The 20,252-nt window shown below is 41.2% G+C and overlaps 1 protein-coding gene across 2 annotated transcripts in view; it reads left to right on the forward strand.

Moving 5' to 3' along the window:
• Positions 1–20,252, forward strand: part of grik4 (glutamate receptor, ionotropic, kainate 4) — a 125,202-nt gene that overhangs the window by 52,476 nt on the left and 52,474 nt on the right. For both annotated transcript variants that reach the window (XM_073029805.1, XM_073029806.1), the window contains 4 exons: positions 4,058–4,219; positions 7,966–8,118; positions 13,979–14,083; positions 19,750–19,857. In XM_073029805.1, the coding sequence (XP_072885906.1) occupies positions 4,058–4,219; positions 7,966–8,118; positions 13,979–14,083; positions 19,750–19,857 (528 nt within the window). The remainder of the gene's footprint in view (positions 1–4,057; positions 4,220–7,965; positions 8,119–13,978; positions 14,084–19,749; positions 19,858–20,252) is intronic.

The raw sequence follows: 20,252 nt of genomic DNA on the forward strand, positions 1-20,252 counted from the left end.
TCTGTACCCTTGACAATAAGTACTCCTGTATGAGTACTGTTGGGGGGACAGCCTACCTGGGGGAAGCGACAGTGGCTGTGCCTCTGGCACAGAGTCCAGCCCTGTGACTCAGAAGGGTAGGGAAGGGAAGAAGAACTCAGTAGTGTTAGGGGACTCTATAGTTAGGGGGTCAGACAGGCGATTCTGTGGATGCAGGGAAGAAACTCAGATGGTAGTTTGCCTCCCAGGTGCCAGGGTCCGGGATGTTTCAGATCACGTCCAAGATATCCTGCAGTGGGAGGGAAAACAGCCAGAGGTTGTGGTACATATTGGTACCAATGACATAGGTAGGAAAAGGGAAGAGGTCCTGACAAAAGACTACAGGGAGTTAGGAAGGAAGTTGAGAAGCAGGACCAGAAGGGTAGTAATCTCAGGATTACTGCCTGTGCCACGCGACAGTGAGAATAAGAATAGAATAAGGTGGAGATTAAATGTGTGGCTGAGGGATTGGAGCAGGGGCCAGGGATTCAGATTTCTGGAGCATTGGGACCTCTTTTGGGGCAGGTGTACAAAAAAGATGGGTTGCACTTGAATCCCAGGGGGACCAATATCCTGGTGGGGAGGTTTGCTAAGGCTACTAGGGAGAGTTTAAACTAGAATTGTTGGAGGGTAGGAACTGAAGAGACCGGGGAAGAGGAGGTTGGCTCACAAATAGAGAAAGCTTGTAGACAGCGTAAAAGGGAGGATAGGCAGGTGATAGAGAAGGGACGCACTCAGACCAAAGGTTTGAGATGTGTCTATTTTAATGCAAGGAGTATTGTGAACAAAGTGGATGAGCTTTAGAGCGTGGGTCAGTACTTGGAGATATGATGTGGTGGACATTACAGAGACTTGGATGGCTAAGGGACAGGAATGGTTACTTAGAGTGCCAGGTTTTAGATGTTTCAGAAAGGACAGGGAGGGAGGTAAAAGAGGTGGGGGCATGGCACTGTTGATCAGAGATAGTGTCACGCCTGCAGAAAAAGTGGACGCCATGGAGGGATTGTCTATGGAGTCTCTGTGGGTGGAGGTTAGGAACAGGAAGGGGGCAATAACTTTACTGGGTGTTTTTATAGAGCGCCCAAGAGTAATAGGGATATCGAGGAGCAGATAGGGAAACAGATCCTGGAAAGGTGTAATAATAACAGAGTTGTCGTGATGGGAGATTTTAATTTCCTAAATATCGATTAGCATTTCCCTAGAGCAAGGGGTTTAGATGGGGTGGAGTTTGTTAGGTGTGTTCAGGAAGGTTTCTTGACACAATATGTAGATAAGCCTACAAGAGGAGAGGCTGTACTTGATTTGGTATTGGTAAATGAACCTGGTCAGGTGTCAGATCTCTCAGTGGGAGAGCATTTTGGAGATAGTGATCATAATTCTATCTCCTTTACAATAGCATTGGAGAGAGATAGGAACAGATAAGTTAGAAAAGTGTTTAATTGGAGTAAGGGGAGTTATGAGGCTATCAGGCAGGAATTTGGAAGCAGATGTTCTCAGGGAAAAGTACAGAAGAAATGTGGCAAATGTTCAGGGGATATTTGAGTGGAGTTCTGCACAGGTACGTTCCAATGAGACAGGGAAGTTATGGTAAGGTACAGGAACTGTGGTGTACCAAAGCTGTAATAAGTCTAGTCAAGAAGAAAAGAAAAGCTTACAAATGGTTCAGAGAGCTAGGTAGTGTTAGAGATCTAGAAGATTATAGGGCTAACAGGAAGGAGCTTAAGAAGGAAATTAGGAGAGCCAGAAGGGGCCATGGGAAGGCCTTGGTGAGCAGGATTAAGGAAAACACCAAGGCATTCTACAAGTATGTGAAGAGCAAGAGGATAAGATGTGAAAGAATAGGGCCTATCAAGTGTGACAGTAGGGAAGTGTGTATGGAACCAGAGGAAATAGCAGAGGTACTTAATACTTAAGTATTCAGTATGTAAAAGGATCTTGGTGATTATAGGGATGACTTGCAGCAGACTGAAAAGCTTGAGCATGTAGATATTAAGAAAGAGGATGTGCTGGATATTTTGGAAAGCATCAAGTTGGATAAGTCGCCGGGACCGGATGAGATGTACCCCAGGATACTGTGGGAGGTGAGGGAAGAGATTGCTGAGCCTCTGGAGATGATCTTCGCATCATCAATGGGGATGGAAGAGGTTCCGGAGGATTAGAGGGTTGTGGATGTTGTTCCTTTATTCAAGAAAGAGAGTAGAGATAGCCCAGTAAGCTATAGACCAGTGAGTCTTACTGCAGTGGTTGGTAAGTTGATGAAGAAGATCCTGAGAGGCAGGATTTATAAACGTTTGGAGAGGTATAATATGATTCGGAATAGTCAGCATGGCTTTGTCAAGGGCAGTTCCTGCCTTACGAGCCTGATTGAATTTTTTGAGGATGTGACTAAACACATTGATGAAGGTAGAGCAACAGATGTAGTGTGTATAGATTTTAGCAAGGCATTTGATAAGGTACCCCATGCAAAGCTTATTGAGAAAAAGACATGGGATCCAAGGGGACATCGCTTTGTGGATCCAGAACTGGCTTGTCCACAGAAGACAAAGAATGGTTGTAGACGGGTCATATTCTGCAAGTAGGTTGGTCACCAGTGGTGTGCCTCAGGAATCTGTTCTGGGACCCTTACTCTTTGTGATTTTTATAAATGACCTGGATGAGGAAGTGGAGGGATGGGTTAGTAAATTTGCTGATGACACGAAGGTTGGAGGTGTTGTGGATAGTGTGGAGAGCTGTCAGAGGTTACAGCGGGACATTGATTGGATGAAAAACTGGGCTCAGAAGTGGCAGATGGAGTTCAACCCAGATAAGTGTGAAGTGGTTCATTTTGGTAGGTCAAATATGATGGCAGAATATAGTGTTAATATAGAGCATGCCTTATGAGAATAGGTTGAGTGAACTCGGCCTTTTCTCCTTGGAGCGACGGAGGATGAGAGGTGACCTGATAGAGGTGTATAAGATGATGAGAGGAATTGATCGTGTGGATAGTCAGAGGTTTTTTTTCCCAGGGCTGAAATGGTTGCCACAAGAGGACACAAGTTTAAGGTGCTGGGGAGTAGGTACAGAGGAGATGTCGGGTAAGTTTTTTACTCAGAGAGTGGTAAGTGCGTGGAATGGGCAGCCAGCAACGGTAGTGGAGGCAGATACGATAGGGTATTTTAAGAGGCTTTTAGATAGGTACATGGAGCTTAGAAAAATAGAGGGCTATTGGTAAGCCTAGTCATTTCTAAGGTAGGGACATGTTCGGCACAACTTTGTGGTCCGAAGGGCCTGTATTGTGCTGTATGTTTTCTATGTTTCTATGTTAAGTTAGTTAATAATAATAGAACCAAATCCAGATTGTAATTCATTAAAGTGCTCTTCAGCAACAAAATCATAAGTTATGGTAAATAGAAATTGGAATTTTCAGTCAATCATGTGGTTGTGTTTCTTCTTTGTACCAGGAAGGGAAATACAGCCAGGATCCCTGTCTAGTGAACAGTGGGTTAAAGCTAGCAGAATACAATGTAGGTTCACTCTCCTTATCACTGTCCAGGATTGGTGATAGGGGAAATCAGACAGCTTTCCAGAAAACTGCCCAGTAATTCCTATATTGGAGTCAACACGAGTGAATCTGCAGATGCTGGAAATAAATAAAAACACAAAATGCTGGCAGAACTCAGCAGGCCAGACAGCATCTATGGGAGGAGGTAGTGACGACGTTTCGGGCCGAAACGTCGTCACTACCTCCTCCCATAGATGCTATCTGGCCTGCTGAGTTCTGCCAGCATTTTGTGTTCTTATATTGGAGTGTTGGAGAGAACTGCAGTCACCCAGGGTTCAAGCTCCTAAATGTTTCACAGTGATGCTTTTGAAAAGACAGAAAGGAGAAGCATAAGAGGTCCCTAAAATAATGGTTTGTAATGCAATGTTTCATGGATAAAGATGGGTTGATGGGTTGAACTCTGCAAGATGAATTGCTTCTAGAGGAGAGGAGTAAAAGAATAATGCCAAAGAAGAGATTAGAAAATAAGTCTGTTTATTGTCGCCCTTTTTACTCCAGGAATTTCCTCTTCTCCATTTTGAGGGGCTAAATGAAGATCATGTGAATATCCTGGGATTTTCCATCACTAACCCAGATCATCCATACTATGGTGACTTTGTTAACAGCCTAAACAAATCCTGGCAGGAAAACTGTGCACACTCGACTTATCTTGGAGTAGCAGTAAGTACCTGATTTAATATAAATTAATCTAAATAATCTAAGTAATTGGAATTAATTGGCAGGCTTTATTTTTATACATGAACCTGAAGTTCAATAACAGCTAATAAAAATGTGTGCAGTATCAGTTCAGAGAATAAATTCTGTATTTTTTAAAATGTTATTATGGGGAGCTTTCTTGTCAGTGGTATGAACCAATAGATTTGGCTGTGGGAGAGTTGATTGGTTGCATTTGTTAATGTTTTAGTCCTGGGGCCAGATTCAGACAGAGAGCAAGCTACTCATCCTGTAATTAAGTCGTGCAAAAGTGATACCGTTACCTTGGATTGAGTCTGATCTCCAAATCAGAGTGGTTAGATGAAGTCTCGCCATACAGTTATAATGGAAGCAGGCTATTCCTTCCTCACCAACCTGTAGGCACCTATTCGTATCAATCGTATTGTCCAGCACTTGGTCCACGCTGATCAGGTGCTCATCTAGACTCATTTTAAAACTGTTCACAGCTTTGTTTCCACCACTCTCTCAGGCAGTGTATTCCAGGTATTTACCACCCTCTGGGTGAAAAAAGTCACCCTTGGATCCACCTGAAATCTCTTACTCCCTCCCTAAACTTATGCTCGCTAGCTTCCTTTCACACACTTTTTTGTTTTTGTTTCTATTTTTCTGTCTGGAAGTGGAGGACAAACCCAGCCTGATGTGCCACGCATATCCTCCAGCTCTGCATTTTGCCACCCTGCACCCCCCCCCCCCCCCCACAATGTTCTTTCATCAATGTTCTCTGCTGCCATTCATCATTGACCAATTACCCCCCCATGGTCAGTCTGGTCTTACCCTATCAACGGCATGCCCTTCCCCCATCCTCATCATTTCACAAACCTTTATTTCCTTCTCAGTTCCGATGAAGGGTGTTTGACTGTTCTCTTTCAACAGGTGCACCCTGTTTCCAGCAGTTTCTGGTTTTAGGTATCTTTGTTTATGGAACTTGTACTAGAATATCATCTTCACTAAGTTTTCTAGTTATGCGTTTGCTTCCTTTGTGAATACTGATGAACACTAATCATGTAGGACTTCTACACCTTCGGCCTTCACATACGGATTGCCCAGTTGTCCGTAAATGGCTTATTCTGTCGCTAATTAATGTCTTGGCCTCAATACACTTATAAAATACCTTTGGATTTACTTTAATCCAGTCTGAAGTGTTATTTCATGACCTTTCTTTGCCTTCCTAACTTCCTATATACCGTATTCCTACACATTTTATATTTGTTGCAGACTGTCCCCATCGTTAGCTCTCCATACATGTAATATGCTTCCTTTTATCTCTATTCACTCTCATCCAGGGCCCCGTAAACATCTGGTGTTCCCTCTGCTTGTTACCCTTGACTTTAAACTTCACAGGAACACTTGATACTGAAATCTCACCATTTGTAGTAAATGATTCCTATCTACCTTTTCCAGATCTTGTTTCCTTTCAACTACATTGACCTTCCCCCAATTTAAGACCTCTATTACTGGTCCGTCCCTATCTTTTCCTATATCCACTTTGAAATATTCGGGGTTATGGCCACTGGCTCCAAAATGCTTCCCCACTGACACTTACCTCCACGTGACCAGCTACAAGGTAGAATCCAGTACTAAGATATAGGAGCAGAATTAGGTCATTGTGGCTGATCCATTTCTCTCTCAGCCCCAATCTCCTGCCTTCTCCCCATATCCCTCCCTGCCCTGACTTATCAAGCATCTATCAACCTCTGTCTTAAATATGCCCAATGACCTGGCCTCCACAGCTGCCTGGGGTAATGAATTCCACAGATTCATCACTCTCTGGCTAAAGAAATTCCTCCTCATCTCTGTTTTAATGGACCTCCCTCTATTCTGAGGCTGTGTCCTCTGGTCTGAGTCTACCCACTCTATTGAGGCCTTTCAACATTCGATAGGTTTCAATTAGATCCCCCCTCACTTTTCTGAATTCCAGTGTGTACAGGCCCAGAAACATAAAACTCTCATCATATGATCAGCCTTTCAATCCCAGAATCATTTTCATGAACCTCCTTTGAACCCTCTCCAATGTCAACACATCCTTTCTTAGATAAGGGACCCAAAACTGCTCACAATACTCCAAGTGAGGCTTATCTTCGTATCGACTGTAAACTTAGCCACAAAGCCATCAATTCCATCATTGAAATCATTGACATATAACATAAAACGAAGCAGTCCCAATACAGATCCCTGTGAGCACCACTAATCACTGACAGCCAACCAGAAAAGGCTTCCTTTATTCCCACTCTTTGCCTCCTGCCAATCAGCCAATCTTCTATCCACGCTAATATCTTCTCTGTAATACCATGGGCTCTAGTCTTGTTAAGCACCTTGTCAGAGGCCTTCTGAAAATCTAAGTAAACAACATCGACTGACTCTCCTTTGTCTATCCTGCTTGTTATTTCGTCCAAGAATTTCAACAGATTTGTCAGAAGGATTTTCCCTTAAGGAAACATTTCTGGAAATGCTCCTTCCCACATTGATCTATCTACATACTCTACTATAAAACCCTCCAGAATATCAAAAGTTCTACCTTCTCTGAGCCTTAAATGCTAATGCAATCCTAGTTAATTTTCAGGAAACTGAAATCCTCGATTACTTTGACCCTATTTTTATTACATCTCTGTATGTTTGCCCACATGTCTGTTCCTCTATGTCCTGTTGATTGTTGGGTATGGAATACATCCCCCAGATGATACCACTTTGTTCCTAATCTCTATCCATGTGGCCTTGTTTGAGGAGCTTTTCTGTGATATCCTCCCTCAATACTGAGGTAATACTTTCCTTTTAGGAAGTGAGATTTATAGTCAACATTCCAAAAGGTACTTTATGAGATACCACATAATGCCTGGAAAATGGAAGCGTGCAATAATAAAGAAATAGAGAAAGCTCTGGAACTTAATTTGCTGAGGGACAGATAGCAAAAAGTAGAGATGATTGGATATTTTTTCTGATGGGAGAGAAGCCTGCCAAAGGTCAGTAAGACTGATTCTTCAAAACTCCTGTCTAATTAGCTTTTCCCTGCTCTTTCCTCATAGCTGAAAATAGTATATTACAATACATAATTTTTAGTGAATTTTAGTCCTCCACCTCTCAAGTACCTGACTTAAATTACTAAATTTCATCTTTTTATAACTAAAAATACCTCTCTCCCACTCTCTCTGTCTCTATCTTTTTCTCTCTCGCACTTCTGTCTATCTATCTCTTTCTCTCTCTTGCTCACTCTCTCTCTCCCCTATCTCTCTCCCTCCTCTCTCTATCTCTAATCCCTTTCTCTCTCTCTCTGCCCCCTCTCTTTCTGTCTCTCCCTCTGTCTTCCCCCCCCCCTTTCTCTCTCACACATACAGTTCTCCATATTCAAAATTACAACTCTAGTGATACAGAAAATCTGAAATGGTTAATTTGTTTTTGAGTGAAGCTAATTAGTAGTGATGGATGAATCTAGAATGTTCAATCCTCAACAGAATTTATCAAGAAACTCTGTGTAATAAACTAGTGAAGATTTCATGAAGATGTAATCACAGCTTTAGGCAATTTAATTTTCAGTTAATGATAACAAGATTGATGGTGCTTTGCATATTTTTTATTAAATTTTTAAAAAGGATTGTTTGCAACAAATGTTTCTCCACATTCATATTGAATTTACTTCTGAATTTTGATAAGCTCCTTTTTACTCTCTCTATAAGTGATCTTCTGTCTCCTGCAACTAGCTCTCCTCCGCGCTCCTGTTTGATGCTGTCTTTGTCATTGTAAACGCCGTCAATGAACTTAACCGCAGCCAGGAAATTGCTGTCAAATCCTTGTCCTGTGGCTCTGCACAGATATGGCAACATGGAACCAGTCTGATGAACTACCTGAGAATGGTGAGAGAGAGAATGAACTGCCTGGGACTCTGTATAACTGTGATATGATGTCACTGTTCTGCCTATTTATGAAATATATGTATATGATGTGGTTGCTCTTTTTCCAAAGATATTATATGTGGTACTGCTGCTTATTGTCCATGTGGAATCCATACAGTGGAATTCATGCATGTATTTCTTTAGCCAGAGAGTGGTGAATCTGTGGAATTCTTTGCCATAGGCAGCTGTGGAGGCCAAATCATTGGGTGCATTTAAGGCACAGTTTGATAGATTTTTGATTAATCAGGGCATGAAGGGAAATGGGGAGAAGGCAGGAGATTGGGACTGAGAGGGAAGATGGATCAGTCATGATGAAATGGTAGAGCAGACTCAATGGGCTAAATGGCCTAATTCTGCTCCTATGTCTTATGGTCTTATGTATAATTTATCAATTGAATATGTAAAGTGGATCTCTGGAGGAGTTGCTTATTATTTACCTGTGGCATGTGCTTTGTGTTATTGTTGGACCTCACCTGTAAATATATGTTGTTCTGTGTTTTATTGTAACAGAATCTTTCTCATCAGCTATTTTCATTCATTAAACCCAATTATTCCAGAGAGATGATGGGAATAGCATAGGATTTGTGTAAATGGATGTTTGAGGTTGCCATGATCTAATTGGGCTGAAGAGCATTTTCACGTGCTGTATAAATTTATGACAGGTGTGATGTATGGATCTATTTCTTTTAAAGCAAAGATCCCCCCCCCCCTTAGCACCACGTATTGATCTGTTGTCTACACATGCACATTGCTCTCTCTCTCTCTCTCTCGTTGCAATGTGAATACACCAGTTAAAGCCATTTTCCATGTGCGTGCTTTTATTGTGTAGTTGTGCACAGACACAACAAATTGGCGCTGAGTACGAACCTGAATGTCAGAATATCACCAACTGCACTGACAGTTACGGGATGAAACAGCGAGAGTTAAACGGCACAAGAAGGCCGTCACAGACGCTAACAGATATGTGAGTACATTGCATAGCAACAGTGAAAGTCAAGCTGAATTTAAAGTGAAAATAATGTGGCAATGTTGCAACGAACGGGGCGAACCCAAACGCCAGACACAGGCATGGAGGTAGAGTTAGGATGCAGACGTGGGCGTCAGCGTTGAACGGCAAACGGAGTGCAGGAAAGCAGGAGGCAGGCAAAACTTATCTTGACACGGAGCATAGAAAGGGAAGCGGCAGACAAAACTTTTCTTAGCACGGAGAGAGGGAGTTACACAGGTAAACCTCGGTACTGGAGTAAACTTGGAATCCTGAAGCAAAACTTAGAACACACAATCCTAAGTGGCCGGGAAACGTTAATTACCACACTGGCAAAACCAACGATCTGGCAACTAGTGGGTGCAAAGCCAGGGTTCTTATACTGCAGGTCTTGATGAAAACCAGGTGTGCCGCTATCAAAGAAAATTAGGAGAAAATGGGGAATTAACATTTGAAACCGTGACAGGCAATGGCTTCAGTCAAGAAAGTTGATGAATTTGATCACACTAATGAAGGCTGGGAGACATATATCAAGATGGTTGAACAGTATTGTAACACGAATAATATGGAGGAGCAAAAGAAAGCCCTTGTACTTCTTAGCTTAATGTGCCCAAAAAGTACCGTCTGTTACGCAATCGAATAACCCCTGAAAAGCCAGCAAGTAAGACGTTCGATGAAATTGTTAGAATTTTACAAAATCACTTGAGTCCTAAACTGCTGGTAATAGCTGAGAGATTTAGATTTTACAAAAGGAACCAGTCAAAAGAGGAAAGCCTTTCTGAATACATTGCAGAACTGCGCAAGCCTACTACTGTGACTTTAGAGATGGACTTTCTGATGCATTAAGGGACAGGCTTGTATGTGGCATGCATAGTCAAAGCACTCAAAAGAGGCTATTATCTGAAAGAGACCTAATCTTAGAACAGGCATTGACCATTGCAATATTGTTAGAAACTGCAGCAAAGGATGTAGCAGAACTACAGAAAAGGAGGTTAGAATGTGAAATGCACAAAATGTTCCTGAATAGTGCAAAAATCTAAAAATGTTATTGATGTGGCAAATCTTCCCATGATGCAAATGACTGTTGGTTCAAAGAAAAAGTCTGCAAAACGTGTCACAGACAAGGTCACAGAGAGAGAGTGTGCAAGGCAGACAAAAAGCACAACCAAGTGAGAAGTCTCAAACACAAAACTAAGCAAATGCATAAAGTTACCAAATGTAAAACAGAATCAGACAACATAGAGTCTAACAAAGGTGAGCTGTCATGCCTAGAACTCTATAGTATAATTGAAGCAGATCACAAAATCTTCTGGATCACAAGAGATGTGTCTGGTGTAAAACTGAAAATGGAGCCAGATACAGGGTCAGCTTTGTTCATAATTCCAGAGGCTGACTATAACAGAGAGTTTTCTCAGATACCATTAAAGAAGCTAAAGACTTGCACAGGCGAAGAAGTGTCTCTCAAAGGCAAACTGAAGGCAAATGTGACGTATGGAGGCCAAACACAACAGTTAGGGCATTATGTTTTGAAAAGTGAAGGGCAGCACATTTTGGATGTGAGTGGTTGAGAAAAATCCAGCTAGACTGGCACTCAGTCAAAGCTCTCAGTGTGACATCAACAGGCAACTGCTGCCCAAATGGTAGCTCCAACAAGAGAGGCTGTTGCAGCTGCATAGTGCTAATCAGAAGGTGTTTGAGAAGGGAATAAACAGATCAAAGACTTGGCATCTGTTGATGCGACAACTAATGAAACTTCTGCAATGCAATTCATGTGCAGGAATCTGAGATCTCGCATTGACCTCCTGAAACCAGATCTCTGGAGGGAAGTGCAGAGCGAACAGCTCAGCCAGTTGTCAAGTGAGGCAGCAAGGAGCTTCGAGGTTGGACAGGAAGTCCTAGCGCGTGATTACAGAGAAGACAAGTGGACACCCGGCTCATAGCTACAAGAACTGGATCATTGATGTACATAGTGGATGTTGGAGATCATACATGGAGACGTCATGTGGATCAGATACTGGATGCTCAACCGAAGAACACACCTGAGTTGACTGCATTCAACAAGGTGGACATATGACAGTCACCAGACTTATGATGTCACTGTGATGATGTCACTGACAGCGATGTGACACCAGAGACTGAGAACGTTATCTTAGACAAGACACCTACCAAACCGAATGCCTCTCCACAGGTCCAGAGGCATGATGAGAACGTTATCGTTGACAAGACCCCTGCCAAACCAGATGCCACTGCACAGGTCCAGAGACGCTATCCTGAAAGAAACAGAGCGCCACCCAAAAGACTGAATCTTTAGAACTGTGAAATTAGTTATGGACTGTTCTTGCGAGAGTATGTTTATTTGAAATACGGGTTTATGAAAGGGAAAGTGAATGTTTCGTACATATACAGTTCTAAAGGGAGAGGAAGTGCAATGTATGAATCTATTTCTTTTAGAGTAATGACTTCCCCCCCCCCCCCCAGCACTACATATTGATCTGCTGTCTGCACATGTGCATTGTTCTCTCTCTCGCTGCAATGTGAAAACACCAGTTAAAGCCATTTTCTGCGTGTGTGCTTTTATTTAATTGATATGTAGTTGTGCACAGACACAACAACGGGTATGAAAGATGTACAGGTTGTACTTATGAATGAGGAGAACGACAGTATTTGTTGTTAGGCCATTATGTGTGATTTGGTGACACATTTGACACACGCTTCTGTGAATCAAGATGAACGTCACACTGCTGAAGCACTCAAACAGATCAAGCTAACATCTGCTAGATGTACGCAGAGCAACAGGGCATAAAGTTAATCATTATGCATTGTTAACCTAACAACAGTGCTGCTATCTTTGAGCTTGGTTCACCACCTCATGCCCTGTCTTCACCTTATATGGCTGAACAGTCAGTCAGCAGCAGGAACAAACTCCCTTCAACATTGTTTGAAGGGATCATTAAGCACTTGCAGGTTAGTTGCTTATTCGGAGTCCTAATTTATGAGTGGCCAATTGCACATATGGCCATTAGGTTTGGACTGCTTTATAACTGTCGCGATATGGCTGAACGGTGGTTACATTACTGGACTAGTAATCTGGAGAATCCTGAATAATTAGACCGTAAGACAGAGGAGCAAAATTGGGCCATTCGGCCCATCAAGTCTGCTTCACCATTTCATCATGGCTGATCCATTTCCCCTCTCAACCCCATTCTTCTGCCTTCTCTCCGTAATCTTTCATGACCTGACTAATCAAGAAAGTATCAGCCTCCACCCAGCCTCCATAGCTGCCTGTGGCACTGAATACCAAAGATTCACCACCCTCTGGCTGAAGAAATTCCTCCTCATCACGGTTCTAAATAGACGTCCCTCTGTTCTGAAGCTGTGCCATCTGGTCATAGACCCCCTCACCATAGGAAATATCCTCTCTGCATCTACTCTATCAAGGTCTTTCAACATTTGATAGGTTTTAATGAGATCCCCCCCCATTCTTCTAACTTTCAGTGAGTGAAGGCCCAGAGCCACCAATTACTCTTCATTTTTGTGAACCTTCTTTGAACCCTCTCCAATGTCAGCACATCCTTTCTTAAATAAGGGGCCCCAAAACTGCTCATAATACTCCAAGTGAGGCCTCACCAGTGCTTTATACAGCCTCAGCATTACAACCATGCTTTTATATTCTAGTCCTCTTGAAATAACTACAAATATTGCATTTGCCTTCCTCAACTCCAACTCAACCTGTAAACTGACCTTTGGGGAATCCTGCATGAGGGCTCCAAAGTCCCTTTACACCTTGGATTTTTGAAATTTCTCCCTGTTTATGACCATACACTTCCTGACGCTGTATTCTATTCTATCTGCCACTTCTTTGCCTATTCTCCTAATTTGTCTGTCCTTCTGCGGACTCCCTGCTTCTTCAACACTTCCTGCTTCTCCACCTCTCTCCGTATCATCTACAAACTTGGTCGCAAAGCCAATAATTCCGTCACCCAAATCATTAGCACACAACATAAATCGGTCCCAACTCCAACCCCTGTGGAACACCACTAGTCACTGGTAGCCAACCAGAAAAGGCTACCTTTATTCCCACTCTTTGCCTCCTCCCAATCACCCAGTGTTCTATCTGTGCTAGTGTCTTCCCTTTAATACCATTAGTTCTTACCTTGTTCAGCAGCCTCATGTGTGGCACCTTGTCAAAGACCTTCTGAAAATGGATCCTAACAAATGTTTAATCCAGCCACAGCAACTGAGTATTTAAATATATTTAATTAAATAATATGCACCAAAAAGTTCATGTCAGTAATAGTGGTGATGAAGCCTTCAAACATCCCTAGACATAACTTAAAGCCCCAGCAGAGATCTGAATTTACAGCAAGCCATTCCACTGAAGGTCATTTCAGGACGCACAATAAATGCTGGCCTTTTCAGGAACAGTGTTATTACATAGAAGAAAGTCTTCTTTTTTTGAAATCTTATCAAAGGACCTCATTGTGAAGGTATTTTTCAACCTTCTCTTCAGAGAAAAGAGACTATTTGAACTTTCCTGATAATTAGACTCACCATGTTTAGACTAATCCCTTTCAACCATCTCCCGTTTTCCTATTTGCCTGAAATGTTGCAACCAATGGGGAAAAGTCTAGTGTGGTCATTTAGCCAAGGGAAGTTACTAGTATATCATGTAAAATTAGAACTGTAAAAATGCAACAAATTGACCTTCGCGCATTTCTCTGTAGAGATAAAATGCATGTCAATATATGCAAGTAATTCTGTGCTTAGGCTTTTGCAGTGAACTATTTTGAGAATGAACCTATGTCAGTGACCAATTTTCTGTGTGCCTGAGTCCAGGTGGAATTAGATGGTCTAACTGGTCACATCGAATTCAACAGCAAGGGTCAGAGAACTAATTACATTTTGAAGATAGTTCAACGCAGTAAAGAAGGACTCAAACAGGTAATCAGATTGTTATCAACCCTCTCCAAATCTTTTTGCAATTTCTCTAGTGTGTTTTAGATCTTGGAAAAGTACTTGTTAGAATTTGAAATTGGACAGTGTCAATGACGGACAGTGCTGATTTATTGAGTTTGAAGGGGATGCTTTTAATTACCTGTTGCCGGCCAAATACTGAACTGTTAGTGCTGAATTTATATTGTTGAAGGTTAACGTTTACTGTGACACCAATCATACAGAGCAGTTTAATCGAACTTGGACCTTGAGAGGCTACTCATCTAGATTATTTGGGATGAGATCAGTTTAAACCCAAGAGCCAGAAACAAGCTCTCTGCTACAGAGATTCACAAAAGAGAAAGCAGTTCTAATTTCCACCATGAAACTAAGCATTTCCTTGTAAGTATTCACCATAGTGTTTCTGTGCCTCTCTTCTTGAGCAGAGCAAACAAGCCACTTTCCCACTCAATTAGACATGGGAATGTAACAACTAAGTTTAAGCCAGATTTTTTTTGCTCCAGCATCCCTTCACTACAATAAGTTGTGAAATTCTTAGAAGAATTAGCAGATAACAGTTAAGGAATTTTCTTCTGTTCTGCATGTGTTTTTATCAGATTCACAAATACTTAGATTATAGGATGTAGGTATTAAAATTTTGATTTAGTATGGGTAGAATTTATTGACAGAGAAGATAAATTAATTTTAAGAACATCACAGGGGATGTAAAAATCTGTAGAGGATAGTGACTGACCAGGAAATAGACTTGGATGTGAAATGGTCAGGAACATTGTGGGATGAAATTTACCGCAAGGGAATACAGAAAACAAAATCATTTTGGATGAAGAATGGGAGCCAATATAATGTAAATGCTGCAAATGGAAGAACAAAGAGACTATGATTTATGAACAGGAAAACTCTGAATACTGTTACAGTAACTTTGAAGGTATGAGATGTGAATTAGCTAAGATAGACTGGCAAATGATACTTAAAGGGTTGACGGTGGATATGCAATGGCAAGCATTTCAAGATCACAGGGATGAACTACAACAATTGTTCATCCCAGTTTGGCAAAAGAATAAACCAGGGAAGGTAGTGCACCCGTGGCTGACAAGGGAAATTAGGGATAGTATCAAGTCCAAAGAAGAAACATATAAATTAGCAAAAAAAAGCAGCACACCTGAGGACTGGGAGAAATTCAGAGACCAGCAGAGGAGGACAAAGGGCTTAATTAGGAAAGGGAAAAAAGATTATGAGAGAAAGCTGGCAGGGAACATAAAAACTGACTGTAAAAGCTTTTATAGATGCGTGAAAAGAAAAAGATCGGTCAAGACAAATGTAGGTCCTTTACAGTCAGAAACAGGTGAATTGATCATAGGGGACAAAGACATGGCAGACCAATTGAATAACTACTTTGGTTCTGTCTTCACTAAGGAGGACATAAATAATCTTCCGGAAATAGTAAGGGACCGAGGGTCTAGTGAGATGGAGGAACTGAGGGAAATACATGTTAGTAGGGAAGTGGTGATAGGTAAATTGAAGGGATTAAAGGCAGATAAATCCCCAGGGCCAGATGGTCTGCATCCCAGAGTGTTTAAGGAAGTAGCCCAAGAAATAGTGGATGCATTAGTGATAATCTTTCAAAACTCCTTAGATTCTGGATTAGTTCCTGAGGATTGGAGGGTGGCTAATGTAACCCCACTTTTTAAAAAAGAAGGGAGAGAGAAACCGGGGAATTATAGACCGGTGAGTCTGACATCGGTGGTGGGGAAAATGCTAGAGTCGGTTATCAAAGATGTGATAACAGCACATTTGGAAAGAGGTGAAATCATTGGACAAAGTCAGCATGGATTTGTGAAAGGAAAATCATGTCTGACAAATCTTATAGAATTTTTTGAAGATGTAACTAGTAGAGTGGATAGGGGAGAGCCAGTGGATGTGGTATATTTAGATTTTCAAAAGGCTTTTGACAAGGTCCCACACAGGAGATTAGTGTGCAAACTTAAAGCACACGGTATTGGGGGTATGGTATTGATGTGGATAGAGAATTGGTTGGCAGACAAGAAGCAAAGAGTGGGAGTAAACGGGACCTTTTCAGAATGGCAGGCAGTGACTAGTGGGGTACCGCAAGGTTCAGTGCTGGGACCCCAGTTGTTTACAATATATATTAATGATTTAGACGAGGGAATTAAATGCAGCATCTCCAAGTTTGCGGATGACACGAAGCTGGGCGGCGGTGTTAGCTGTGAGGAGGATGCTAAAAGGATGCAGGGTGACTTGGATAGGTTAGGTGAGTGGGCAAATTCACGGCAGATGCAATTTAATGTGGATAAATATGAGGTTATCCACTTTGGTTGCAAGAACAGGAAAACAGATTATTATCTGAATGGTGGCCGATTAGGAAAAGGGGAGATGCAACAAGACCTGGGTGTCATTGTACACCAGTCATTGAAGGTGGGCATGCAGGTACAGCAGGCGGTGAAAAAGGCAAATGGTATGTTGGCATTCATAGCAAAAGGATTTGAGTACAGGAGCAGGGAGGTTCTACTGCAGTTGTACAAGGCCTTGGTGAGACCGCACCTAGAATATTGTGTGCAGTTTTGGTCCCCTAATCTGAGGAAAGACATTCTTGCCATAGAGGGAGTACAGAGAAGGTTCACTAGATTGATTCCTGGGATGGCAGGACTTTCATATGAAGAAAGACTGGATCGACTAGGCTTATACTCACTGGAGTTTAGAAGATTGAGGGGGGATCTTATTGAAATGTATAAAATTCTAAAGGGATTGGACAGGCTAGATGCAGGAAGATTGTTTCCGATGTTGGGGAAGTCCAGAACACGGGGTCACAGTTTAAGGATAAAGGGGAAGCCTTTTAGGACCGAGATGAGGAAAAACTTCTTCACACAGAGTGGTGAATCTGTGGAATTCTCTGCCACAGGAAACAGTTGAGGGATCAGGGGGTATGGAGAGAAAGCAGGTACAGGGTTCTGAGTTGGATGATCAGCCATGATCATACTGAATGGCAGTGCAGGCTCAAAGGGCCAAATGACCTACTCCTGCACCTATTTTCTATGTTTCTATGTTACAATCAAATTGGCATACCAGAATGGATTAATTCAAATCAATACGTAATATACAAGAGCTAAGAAATTACACTAATCCTTTATAAAACACTGGTTATTCCTCGACAACAGTATTGTGCCAATTCATGGGCACATCAGCTGGTCAATGATTTTAGGGCCTTGAGAGTGCAGAGATTCATGAGACCAGTACCAAAGATGAGGGAGATCAGCTACATGGAGGATCTGGGACATCTGCAGCTTTTTCTTCTCCAAACAAGAAAGATTAAGTGTAGTTTTAATAAGAGTCATTCACAACTACAAAGGTTTTGGACAGGTTCAATATGTCGAAACATCATTAATCAAAAGACACTGCTCATATCATTGACAAAATGATCAAAGGTGAAAAGTATTTTCTGCAATAGGTTAGGGCTTTGGAAGATGCTTTTTATAAAAGGGGTGGAAAGCGATTCATTAGCAACCTTATAACCATAAAGATAATCCATAACGTTCTCATTAGTAATTTATCAAATTAGCTACACCATAAAACAATGCACTTAGATCATATGTCAAACAATTAAAGTTGACCTCCATTAATCCTGACCGCTGGCCAGGAATACAGCAATGACATCTCAGAGAACTAAACACAAACATCCCCCCCTTTAGTATGCATTGGGCTTTCAAGTCAGAGGCATGAGGTCTGAATAAGCTCATCTCTTGCAATCAGACAGACACCTTGCCAATCATGTGTCAGTGAAACTAGGCTGTTAAAATCCCTTGTTCCTCATTACCCATCCCAATCCATATCAAACTTGATGCCTATTAAAGTCCCATCACACAAACAGAACTTTACACAACATTTGGTATTACTCAGCATCAGATGAATAAAAGGAAATAGGAATTTGCCTTCAGCCAATGATCAACAGACAATAGAGATCAGAAAGAATGGTCATCAGTAATGTGGGATGAATAATAGCTACTATCAGTGTCACTAATTTTGAAGTCCTTGTTTTTGCAATCTCTGCAAGAAAAAGAAAATTTTAATGTTGAAGCTTTAAACATATTTAGAACAACAAAATCCTGGCACAATGGGGTCTTATATAGAAAGACATCACCCAGATGTGGGATCACTGGAAATATTAGAGCTATTCTTTCTTAAAATCCCATTTATTTATTGATCTCTTCCTTCTCTGTCCTATTTTTCCCCTTGTTTTATATTTTTCTCTATTCTCTTTTCTCCTTTCCTGCACACTTCTTGTGGCCATGTAGAGGAGGAAGAAAATTGTGAGGGTATGTTAATCAGGAGTTTGAGAATCAAAGGATAAAATTCAGAGGAGCATGGAATGCTTGTTAAAAAAAAAAGGCCATATTGTGCCAAGTTTTTCAGACAATGGATAAAAGTTAGATAAGCTGAGAGCTTTGTAAGTTGGTGGATTTCCTCAAGGTGTAACTCTTTCCTTGCATGTCCCAAGTAAGGTTGAGTGGCCAACAGTAAATTATCCCCTTCTGTAGGTCATGAGCAAAACAACCAAAGGGGGAATGATGAGCAATTAAGTGAGGTAGACAGGGTGGTAAAGAAGGCATGTGGTACTGTATTCTTGTCTTTATTGGTTGAGGCATTGAGGAAAAATAGTTAGGAAGTTTATAAAATTATGAAAGGCATACTGTAGATAGAGTAGATAGTCAGAAGCTTTTTCCTAGATTTGAAGAACATGCATTTAATTTAAGAGGGGGAAATTTTAAGGGAGATGTGCATGGCAAGTTTTTTTACCCAAGGGTTGTTAGGTGCCTGGAACAGGCTCCCAGGTTTAGTTTTGGAAGAGACACAATAATGGCTTTTAAGAGACTTTTAGATAGACACCAAATATATAAGTAATGGAAGGATGTGGATCATGTGCAGGCTGAAGAGATTTAGTTTAATTTTGCATTATGTTTAGTGCAGACATTGTGATCCAAAGTCTCTGTTCCTGTGCTGTACTGTATTATGTTCTATATTCTCACTAGAATGAATAAAAAAGAGGTCTTGGGGACAATTTTAACCAAATAAGGCCACTGAGAAACCAACAGGATTGAGTGCAACACTAATTTTACACCTCATCAGTGTATTCCTTTACGGTTAGAGTGTAAAACCAGACCAGCTATCAGTCATATGGGTTTCAGAATGGACAAATTAGGTTAAAATTGACTCATTTGTCATTGGAAGAATCAAAAGATTCGAGTCACATACAGTCAGTCAATTTTAAATTATTTCATATACAGTATCTAGACTAGCAAATGAATCTATCTATGGTATCCTATTAATGACATTACTGAGGTAAAGGAAGGTGTTCACAATTTATTGAAAGTCAGTTCAGAACAGGGGTTCCCAACCTTTTTTTATATCATGGACCAATACCATTAAGCAAGGGGCCTGTGGTCCCCCTGGTTTAGAAGGTTCTTTAGAATTGAAAGATTGTGAGGAATAAAATGCTGAAGCACTCTCCTGAAAGGTGTGTTTGGAATATTAATGTGTATTGGGTGAAATTCTAGTCACGTTAAGAGCAAGAATATCATATTTTTAATTTATCCCCTTTTCTTCAGCTTCTGACAGGTTTAAGCTTTTGTTTCCTCCTGTAGGTTGGGGTCTGGCACTCAGAGAATGGACTAGTAATGGACCGAAGATTTTATTTCTTAAATGCTTCAGAAAGTTTATTCAACAAGACTCTGATAGTGACAACTATCTTGGTAAGAAATAGCAATAAGTTGTACTTACTGTGCATTTGATCTCTATACCAGAAATGAAGTTAGAGCAGTTCATATTGTACATTTAACCTTTATGCCAGAGAGGAAGTTAGAACAGTTCATCTGATGCACACAGCAAGAACATCCATTTATGGATCTGTTCCCTAAGATTATATAGGATATACAGCACAGGAACAAGCTATCCTGTGCCAGTATCTAGACTCCATTCAGGCCTTCTCCTGTCTTACCTCACCTAAATTTATCAGCAAACCCTCTGTTTCCTTCTTCCTAATATGCTTCCTCCTTAAATACTAATGGTATAACCATTACTTGTAGTAATAAGATCCACACAAGCTTTTCATGCTTCCTATTAATTTTTTTGTGCCTGTCTTATGTTC

This window comes from Hemitrygon akajei, chromosome 26 (assembly GCF_048418815.1).
Source record: "Hemitrygon akajei chromosome 26, sHemAka1.3, whole genome shotgun sequence".
NCBI lineage: Eukaryota > Metazoa > Chordata > Chondrichthyes > Myliobatiformes > Dasyatidae > Hemitrygon > Hemitrygon akajei.